This window comes from Ochotona curzoniae, unplaced genomic scaffold (assembly GCF_017591425.1).
Source record: "Ochotona curzoniae isolate NIBS_2020 unplaced genomic scaffold, NIBS_Ocur_1.0 contig_2157, whole genome shotgun sequence".
In the NCBI taxonomy this organism is placed as follows: Eukaryota; Metazoa; Chordata; class Mammalia; order Lagomorpha; family Ochotonidae; genus Ochotona; species Ochotona curzoniae.
In genome coordinates this window covers 24,248-34,464 of record NW_024465348.1, presented here as the reverse complement: position 1 = coordinate 34,464, position 10,217 = coordinate 24,248, and the positions used below count along the sequence as shown (strand labels likewise).

Sequence of the window (10,217 nt, the reverse complement as noted above, 5' to 3'; positions counted from 1 at the left end):
GAATTGCAAAATTAATGCAGAATGAGTATTTTCATTTTGCTTTTACCCTATAATGCCATATAGATTATAAATTAAGCTGCATCAATAGAAGTTGCAAATTAAACATACGTAGAAGAATGTACTGTCAGTCTTTCTATTGAGTGATCCAGAACTGAGGAGACATGTGTGTTCCAGGTGTTGGTGTCATTTGAAGATGTGGCTGTGGACATTACCCAGGAGGAATGGCAGAAGATGAACAATACTCAGAGGACCCTGTACAGGGATGTGATGCTTGAGACATATAACAATCTGCTGTCTGTGGGTGAGTGAAATTCTGTCATGCCCAAGCAGAAAATTTTCTTTACACTTGACCAATTAAGAATTTATAAAGTTTAGTACCTAGTAGGACTAGTATTTGAGGCTTTAAAGAATCTTAATAATGGAGAATCAAGATGATGGAACAGGGTAAGGACACACTTACATGACCGGAGAAACAATCAGGATGAAGTAGAGAGGACATATTTCTGGAAATAGGAAAGGACAGAACAACAGCAGAGGGGTACCTGGAGACTGACACAGGAAAGCAGCGGGCACAGCACTGTGGTGTTGCAGTGACTGATAACTCCAGCACAGCAATCTGAACTCTACCAGCAGCTGGAACTCCACCAGCAACCAGGTGGGAAGGGACTTTCACTGGGAGCTTGGAAGATGAATCCAGACAAAGAACTGTCCATCCTGCTGATCCGTTTGATTTACCAGGAGCAGAGACAGAGCAGCAAATCTCAGAGGGGCAGAGCGAGAACAGAGTGGATTTCATAGCCCAGTCAGCCCCAAAAGCTGAATTGGGTGCCAGTTTGCGTAAGGAGGAAAGGGCAAGGGAAAGGATGGAGCATGCTCTGAGCTAGGAGTGAGCTCATTTCTGACTCCGCGAACTGCAACGATGTGGCATTCTACAGGTTACACCCAGGGCAAGTCTGGGTAGCCCTCGGATCTGACGGCCAGCAGATCAAGAACTGTAGTGGTGGTATGAGAGGTGCCATTTTGTGCACTGTGGCAATAGCTTTGGAACTGCAGGGGACAACAGTGAACTACACATGTGCTGAGCTTGCAAGAACTTGCTGAGGTCCTGCAGAAAAATAATACCGACTGTGACATCGTACCTGTCAAAATAGATCTGTGTGGCTCCCAGAGCTAACATCCAGCAGGTTCCAACAAGATCAGCACCACCAACAAACTAACTAGATAGTACACCTAGTGTTTCTCTAATCCTGGGACTTGCTCCAACCAGAAGTGGGAGAAAGTTTGCAGAGAGAACAGTGCAGCCTCAGCACAGTATCACAGGAGGTGGAGAGTGGTGAGCCCAGGAGCTGGGGCTGTGGAGACCACAGTGGAAATCTGACATAAGAACCCAGACCTGGAACTCCCTGGAGGTTGTGGCACAATTTTGTGAGCAAAATGTTGCGTACCAACTGCAATAAGTAAAATCACATTGTAGACCTCTGGGTGACACAGCTTAGAAACCTGCCCCAAGAAGAAGACTCTGCTAACCAGAAGTACAATGATCAAAAGCAAGAGACAAAGGCACAATGAATATTACTGAAAACTCCCCTGCAAAGGAGCAAAACTCTATGCCAACCTCAGAGTTAACTGAGGAAGACATTGAGAAAATGGGGGACACAGAATCCATAAGACTCATTTTAAAGATTCTGATCAAAAATGAGAAGCTCATGCAAGAGTTCAAAGAATTTAAGAAAGCAATAAAGCAAATCAAGGCTGATATATCAGAAATTAAGAACACAGTAGAGCAAATTAAATATACAGTGGAGAGTCTCCAAAATATAATGAAGCAGCAGAAGAAAGAATCTCAGAATTGGCAGATATCTCCTGTCACCAGGGGGAAGCAAACAAAAAGCTGTAAGCAGAGCTGGATCAGGCCAAAAAATAGTATTCAAGATTTGAAAGACACTATGAAGAGGCCAAATATAAGACTTATGGGAGTCCCAGAAGGTGCAGAAAGAAGCTGAGTTTGCAAATGCACTTAATGAAATAAAAAAGGAAAATTTCCCTAATCTGGAGAAAGACTTGGGAAACAAGATCCAGGAGGAGCACAGAACTCCCAAAAGGCTTGATCAAAAGCTATCTTTACCAGGACATATGATCATCAAGCTTTCTTCAATTGAACATAAGGAAAAGATTCTTAAATGTGCATGTGAAAAAAAATCAATTAACATATAAAGGAATGCCAATTAAGCTCACAGGAGATCTCTCACAGGAAACTCTACAGGCCAGAAGAGAATGGAGTGACATATTCCAGATTCTGAAAGAAAAAGAGTGTCTGTCTCAGATAACATACCCTGCAAAGCTTTCTTTCATCTTTGAAAATGAAATCAAATTCTTCCAGAGTAAAGAAAAGCTAAAAGAAGTTGCCTCTTCAAACCTGCCCTACAAATGATAGTTCAAGATGTTCTTTTGACAGGGAGAGGAGTAGCACCTACCAAAACCAAAGGCAAATGGGAAGAAAATCCAGCAAAATGACAACAGAAGGCTAAAGCAATGAAAAACCCATTCCTAAATTGACAGGACCAGAGTACTAACCATGTATATTTAACTCTGAATGTAAATGGCTTAAGCTCAATCAAACATCACAGATTAGTAGACTGGATTCAAGAACAAAACCCATTTGTTTATTGTCGGGAGGAGACACACTTCAACAAAGATCAGCAGAAACTGTATCACATGGGCTTTTTTGTTTTTGGTTAGTTTCATCTCTTCAAAACACTTTCTTCTGATTAAATCATTCAGTGACTCGTAGCATCATTTTCTTCAAGAAGGTTCTTAATTTTCATTTCTTCAGCTACATGTTAGTCATTTAATAGCATGTTGTTTAACTTCTTGGTGTTTTTAATTTTTTTTGTCTCCCTGATGTTGATTTTTTTTTTTTTTTTGGCGCTCTTCATTTAAGGGGATGTATGGCAGCTGTGTACTGGAGACTGTCATATCTAGTAATATGTGATTTAACTTCATGGCATTGTAAATTTCTATTTTTCTTTCTATTGTTGATTTTGTGTTATGACTTTTCATTTGTGGGGATGTACAGTAGCTATGAAATGGAGACTAACATCCAGATGTGAGGATGCAGTGTGATATGCATTTCTGTTTACAGACAAAGATGGACTTATAATGAAACTGTTTACTATATCTTGACAATAGGATTCTGGACTCTCTACCATTGTCCATGTCTGCAATGATGGACATATGACTAAGTATGAAGAACTATGTGTTAGTAATGATATAAAGGAACTAGTTGGGGGGTGGAGGGACTTGGCGAGGGGGTAAGAGAATATGGAACTGTATCATAAAATGATAGCAATAATAATAAAATGCAAAAAAAACAAAACAAAAAGAATCTTAATATTTACTCTTCAGATAATGATTCATATTAGCCATTTTGTGACAGATTCTAGATCCAATCTTTTCTTTTTTAAGCTCCATCCAAGAGAGTGTTTTCACAAAATGTCTATTATTTCCAATTAGCAGGGTACCACATAACAAAACCTGATGTGATCTTCAAATTGGAACAAGAATCAGTACCATGGACTGTGGAAAAATCTATACACCAGCAGGTTCCAGGTAGGGCAATACATACTGGGAAGGGAAGTTGATACATATCTCAGTAAATATTCACTGGAATTCATGCTGATTTTTAAAAAAATGTTTCTTCCAAAATCAGCTTATGTCATGTATGAGACAAAGGCACTCTACAGTCTCCATGCATAGTTCTATTCTAACAATGTCTTCAAATGCTAAAATTTATCAACCTGAAACAAAAAACGTAGAAATAAATATTGATCTTTTACATGGTCCCAGCAAGACAAGAAAAACTGGAACTGTTATGTGATGTAATACATCCTAAGCATTGGTTTGAATGTCTGTACCATATTTTCTGTTCTACCCTCATCAACTTAAAATACAAAACCCCAAGTAATTGAAAATGGAAAAAGAAACCCTATTTATTAATGCATTAACTTAAAAAGTGTAAGAATCATAAATGTGCGCACTTCTTGAATATTAAAATCTGTTATATCTAGAATGGCAAGAAACATCATTATCTTACTTGAGCATTTGAAAAGAAATACTTAGATGTGATTCATGGATATGGTTACTCTTTTTCCTCATTTCAGATCCTTACAGAAAGAATGAGCTGCTTGGAACTAATCCAGAAAATCAAGAAACCACTTTCAGGCAAGTTGCAATCAAAAATTTTATAGCTTCAAAAAGAGTTACATTGCCAAAGATGATTAATTTAAGCTCTGGCCATAATTGAAACATGCTATGAAAAGGAAATTGTATAAAAGAGAATCTAGAAATATAACTTCTTCTTTTTATTTTTTAATTTGCAGAGAAGTTAAATTTGTAAAGGTATCAGGTGAATGTAGAAAGCAGACAGAATGGAAAAGGACCAGATTGGAATGAGCAGGAAATGGGGTACCTGTTGAGTGGAAAGAAGGAGGATCACCAACATTTTTCAGAAGAGTCTTGGGTTTTTAAGTGTTCCATGACTCTTGTCTGAGCAGGAACCTGTGGGAAGACATTTCCCATTGGTTGTCTCTCAATCAATAGCTCCTACTGTGTAGTTTCGAATGTCCCCCTCCCTTTGTATGGCTGTTCAGATCTCTGATGTTGGAAGCCACATGGATGATAGAATTGAGACAGAAGAAAAAACAAAGGAACTGGTCTTTTCTTACTTCATCTCAGGAGTGTAGAGGTGGTTATCAAAGGTCCACATGAGTCATTTCAAATGATCAAAACCAGGCAGAATACTTGTGGGGGTGCCATGAGTCAGCCCTCCATCAAGGATAAACCAACATGAAACATAAGAGGAGTTTGGCACTTGGGTACCATGCCAGGTGGTCCGCATTCAGAATCCACTTAGGGAGTTTCCATTAAGGCAGAAAAGTAGCCTTTGACAGGGACTGTCAGTCCTCCACCAGGTTTTTTTCAAACATGCACCCAGATGCTTATTCCCAAAGGGGAAATTGAGATGATAGAAATAGAGCAATTCATCCCCCTTGAAAAAACAACCTATTTGGAGTTTCAACCAGAGCTAGGTGGTGGACAGTGGATAGGATGGAGGGACCCATATTTATTCAGAGCCAAGTGTTATCGAGTCATTTTCAAAGTTCAATCACACTTGATGGAAAGCATACCAACATGGTAAATTGTTCTGCCTGCTGAGTCAAGCCACATGACTGGTATAAGAAGCCTTTTTCATGACTTGTTTCGGGCACCAGAGAAAACGTTACCAGGAAATCTCAGTGGCTCTTTCCTCAGCTTAGTATGGGAACAGAAACTGGAACTCAGTTGCTTACAGAAGGTTTCCTTCTGAAGTGACCAGGTGAACTTAGAAAGAAGAGGGGAGGAGGAAAGTGTGTCCCAGGAAAGATCTCAAAGATGGGGGTACCATTTGGAAAGAGAGGAAAGGACACCATAATTTGTTTCAAAATGTGTTTTTTTCCTAGGGAGCCTGACGAAATGTCACTTGGGAAAAAGCAAGCCTCTAATGTTCCTGAGAACCAACTCCAATGTGGGGAAAATATCAGTGAGCATGACAAGATATACACTTGTAAAAAGTCTTTTGAACACAATAGGAAAGAAAATACTTTCAGCAGGAAGATATTCTTTAAGTGTCAGAAAACTCATATCAAAGACCCATGTAATTGCCCTGTGATTGTAGGAGAAACAATTCAGTTTGACAAGAAAATGTTCCATAGCAATCCTTATGTTGGCAAGCATCAACAAACACACTCAGAGAAGAAACTCCATGAACCTTTCAAGAATGAGAATTGTCCTATTTATAAAAGAGATGTTAAAATAAATCACATAATACAAACAGCAAAAAGTCACTATATATGTGGCTACTGCAAACAGTCTTTTACCTGTAATTCTAGGTTTACCACCAAACAGAGAAGTGATATAGGAGAAAATTTCCATGTGTGCAATGAATGTAAGAAAAACATTTACCAGAAGTCAGAATTCACTAGAAATAAGATACTTCCCAATAAAGAGAAACCATATGAATGTAATGACCTTGTAAAATCCTTTAGTGCTCAATCAAGTCTCCTTACACATCAGAGAATTCACACAAGGAGAAAACCTTATAAGTGTAGTGAGTGTGGAAAAGCCTTTTGCAAGCCATCACTTCTCCTTACACATCAAAGAACTCACACAGGGGAGAAACCTTACAATTGTAATGAATGTGGGAAAGCTTATTGTCAGAAGTCATCCCTAATCATGCATCAGAGAATCCACACAGGTGAAAAACCTTATAAGTGTAGTGAGTGTGGACAAGCTTTTTGTCAGAAGTCACACCTAATCATGCATGAGAGAATCCACACAGGAGAGAAACCTTATAAATGTGAGTGTGGAAAAGCCTTTTGCAAGCCATCAGTTCTCATTAAACATCAGAGAACTCACACAGGGGAAAAACCTTACAAATGTAGTGAGTGTGAAAAAACTTTTTTTCAGAAGTCATCCCTAATCATACATCAGAGAATCCATACAGGAGAAAAACCTTATAAGTGTATTGAGTGTGCAAAAGCTTTTTGTCGAAAGTCACACCTAATCATTCATCAGAGAATCCACACAGGGGAAAAACCTTATAAGTGTAATGAGTGTGGAAAAGCATTTTGCCAGCATTCTGGTCTCATTGTGCATCAGAGAATTCACACAGGGGAAAAACCTTATAAATGTGGTGAGTGTGCAAAAGCTTTTGGTCAAAAGGCATCCCTAATTGCACATCAGAGAATCCACACAGGGGAAAAAGCTTATGAATGTATTGAGTGTGGGAAAGCATTTTGCCAACAGTCAAGTCTCATTGTACATAAGAGAATTCACAAAAGGGAAAAACCTCATAAATGTAGTGAGTGTGGAAAAGGCTTTTACCAGCATTCAGATTTCATTAAGCATCAGAGAATTCACACAGGGGAAAAGCCTTATGAATGTATTGAGTGTGGGAAAGCTTTTTATCACAAGTCACGCCTACGCACACATCTGAGAATTCACACAGGGGAAAAACCTTATAAGTGTAGTGAGTGTGGAAAAGCTTTTTGCCAGCAGTCCGGTCTCATTGTACATCAAAGAATTCACACAGGGGAAAAACCTCATAAATGTAGTGAGTGTGCAAAAGCTTTTGGTCAAAAGGCATCCCTAATTGCACATCAGAGAATCCACACAGGGGAAAAGCCTTATGAATGTATTGAGTGTGGGAAAGCATTTTGCCATAAAAAAGACCTAAACAATCATCACAGAGTTCACACAAGGGAAAAACTTTTTCAGTATGATGAGTATGGAAAATCTTTTTGCTAGGAGACAATTATTGCATAATCTAAGTCACATGACTGAAGAAGTGTTTAAAAACTCATAGAAAAAAAACAATGATTGCAATAGAAAGCAAAAACTGACATGGGTTTGCAGTTGAGTAACATATCCATAGGAAGGAGTAAGAACTATCCTATTGACTATAAAAATCATTGTTCTGAAGTCAATCCTCTGCAGATCCTACGAAGTTCAGAAAAACAACAATATGTAAACAGAAAAAGTAGCTACAATAAATCTATCACAGTCAAATCTTATAAAGTCCCAAACAAGCATTAGTAAGATTACAGATAGAACACATTATAAAATTGCAGTAAGATGTGCAAAATAATAAACATGAGGTGTGTCACATTTCAGAACAAGGCTATGTTTTGCTAAAATATTTGAGATGGAATCTGCTTGATCTCATTTTGTTGTAAATAAGTTCTGCTTTCATTTTTTAATTTTGAAAATAAATATTCTGCGTATAACACTTGTTTTGAATTTCATATAGCATTTATGCAGTTATCTAGTATAGCTTTTTTTACAGTGTTAATTTGCCAATATTCTATTACAGAGCAATATGGAACTCACAAGTGTCAACTGATGCATGTGGCAATTGTAGTGCTAATCACCCTATTTTGCAGGACTGGTGTTTTGTTCAGAACGAGGAGTGATTCATTTGTGACATCTGGCAAATTGGATCACTTTTGGCCCTTGTCTAATCATTGTATACTTTTAGAGGTATATGCAAGTGTCATAAGGATTGTTTGGCATCTGGTTTGGGGATGTGGTAATTGCCACTGGGTTTTAAGTATCAGCTGCCATAACTACTGCTCACGTTCTCACTGATTTCATGCACAATGGCTTCCCAAAGCAAGTTTCTTGCCAATGGATGCCAACCTGTGCCTAAAGTCTTTCAACTATGAGGATGAACATCAGATGCAGCCCTATGGCAAAGTAGGGTAAGTTTCTGGTTACCCTACTGTGGTAACCTGGGGCACCACTGGTTCATGTCCTAGCTGATTCACTTCTGATCTAGCTCCTGTCTTCTGGCTTCACACCAGCCCAACTACTGTTGTTGTAATCATTTGGGATTTGAATAATTGGAATAAAGATGCCTCTCTGCTTTTGTCTTTATTATAATTCCATGTTCAAATGAATTTAAAATGTTATTTTAAGTGTGGGCATCATGACTTATGTTGAGGTAAATCAAATATTTAGTATTAAGCACATTGGCATGGTCCCATCTGTAACAGCCTTGACTATTTTTATTGCTTACTGTTTTGAGGCATGACCCTATCAGGTTCCAAAATGCTGAACATTGAGTACAAGAGAGGCATCTTTTTCTGTAGAATGTATCATGTAACATATTATCAATGCCTTAAGGTGGATAATGAGGTTTGTGTACTTCTGAGTGATTTCTACCAGCCTTCTTATATAAGTCCCTAGCTGTGATCCCTCTGATATTGATACTGACCAGATACTGGCCAAGGTCTTCCCTCGGGACACACTTCAGAAACTACTGTGCAGTGAAATTTATTTAAAGTTTTGCAGTTCCCAATCGCTCTGACAGCATTCTAATGTCCTTTGATTTTTTTCATTGCTTCCTAGGAAGTGGAATAGAATATATGAAGGGATTTGTGAAGGTTGAGATAAAATAGTATTTATATATTCAGGTTATAGATCCTGCTTTAGTAACCATTGGTTGGAACAAGTTCCAAAAGTAATGGATCTACTTTCTGTATCTTTCCACACCCTGTTTATGAGCAACAGAGACTTAACCTAAATCTCCCTATTTTGTCTTTTTTTCATGTACAATTGCTGTTGTTATCTAATTTTTTCAAACTGTTTCTATGTCTTAAAAGATTATTACTTTTGTACTTGAGTGTAACAACATTTAAGAAGGTATTAAGTAAGGTAAAAGCTAATTTTTTTTTTTTAATTTGGAAAGTCAGATATAAAGAGAGAAGGAGAAACAGAGAGAAAGTCTTCCATCTGCTGCTTCACTCCCCACGTGGCCACAGCATCTGGCCAGGGCTGAGCAATGCAAAACCTGGAGCCAGGAGCTTCTTTTGGGTCTCTTGTGAGGGTGCAGGGTACCAAAGCCTTGGACCATCCGTGGCTGCTTTTCCTGGACACAAGCAGGGAGCTGGTAGGCAGTGGACCAGAAAGGATATAAATTGGAACCCAAAGACGAGGACTTTAGCCACTTGACTACTGTACTGGGCTCATAAGATAAAAAGATTTCCCTGTTTTTTCACTTAATTCCTCCAAACACCAATAATTTTTAAAATAATTACAGATAAAACTCAATATTTTTATCTTTTCATCTTAATTTAGATATGTTGGGTTATTTTTAATGTTTTATTTGAAAGACAAATTAACAGTAGGGGCAGAGAGATCCTCCATTCATCAGTTTACTCTCCAGATGGCTGCCATGGCCATAGCTGATTCAGTGGAAAACAAGTAGACCCCTCCAGCTTTCCCATGTATGTACAGTGGCCTAAAAATTACAGCCATCTCCTTCTTACCCAGGTGATAAGTAGGGAGTTAAACATGAAATGTAGCAGCTTGGATTCCAATTGTCATAAGATGCTGGACTGCAGGCAGAGGATTAGCCTGCTAGACCATCACTGACACTCCTTGTTTTTTTAAATGTAAAATGAAAAATCCAAAAAGAGTGGAGAGAGAACTGTAAATCATGCCACATGCTTGAGAATGCCATAAGTATTGAAGACTGAGGTATGAGAGATGTGTTCTGTCTAAATAGTAATTGGTAGTCATTTGATAAAGGAGATACAGTATAGGGTAAATAAAATAGAATCAGTATAGAACAAACAACTGAAAGAATATTGGAGTGTTTTTTCAAGGTTTATGCAAGA

At 38.3% G+C, this 10,217-nt stretch overlaps 1 protein-coding gene across 1 annotated transcript; it reads left to right on the top strand.

Annotated features, from left to right (window-relative positions):
- Positions 1-267: 267 nt before the first annotated feature.
- Positions 268-8,219, top strand: LOC121150516 (zinc finger protein 883-like). Its single transcript, XM_040971440.1, has 5 exons — positions 268-301; positions 3,514-3,609; positions 4,161-4,221; positions 5,499-6,847; positions 6,932-8,219. Exons 1-5 carry the CDS (start codon positions 268-270, stop codon positions 7,342-7,344), a joined length of 1,953 nt encoding a protein of 650 aa, XP_040827374.1. The 3' UTR covers positions 7,345-8,219.
- Positions 8,220-10,217: the final 1,998 nt, after the last annotated feature.

What these genes read in the sequence shown, in the direction of transcription:
- LOC121150516 (XM_040971440.1), top strand. Translation starts at nt 268, where the DNA reads ATGCTTGAGACATATAACAATCTGCTGTCTGTGG. An exon ending in TATACACCAGCAGGTTCCAG is followed by an intron (nt 3,610 to 4,160) that starts GTAGGGCAATAC and finishes TCCTCATTTCAG; the next exon opens with ATCCTTACAGAAAGAATGAG. An exon ending in AGCATTTTGCCAACAGTCAA is followed by an intron (nt 6,848 to 6,931) that starts GTCTCATTGTAC and finishes ACCAGCATTCAG; the next exon opens with ATTTCATTAAGCATCAGAGA.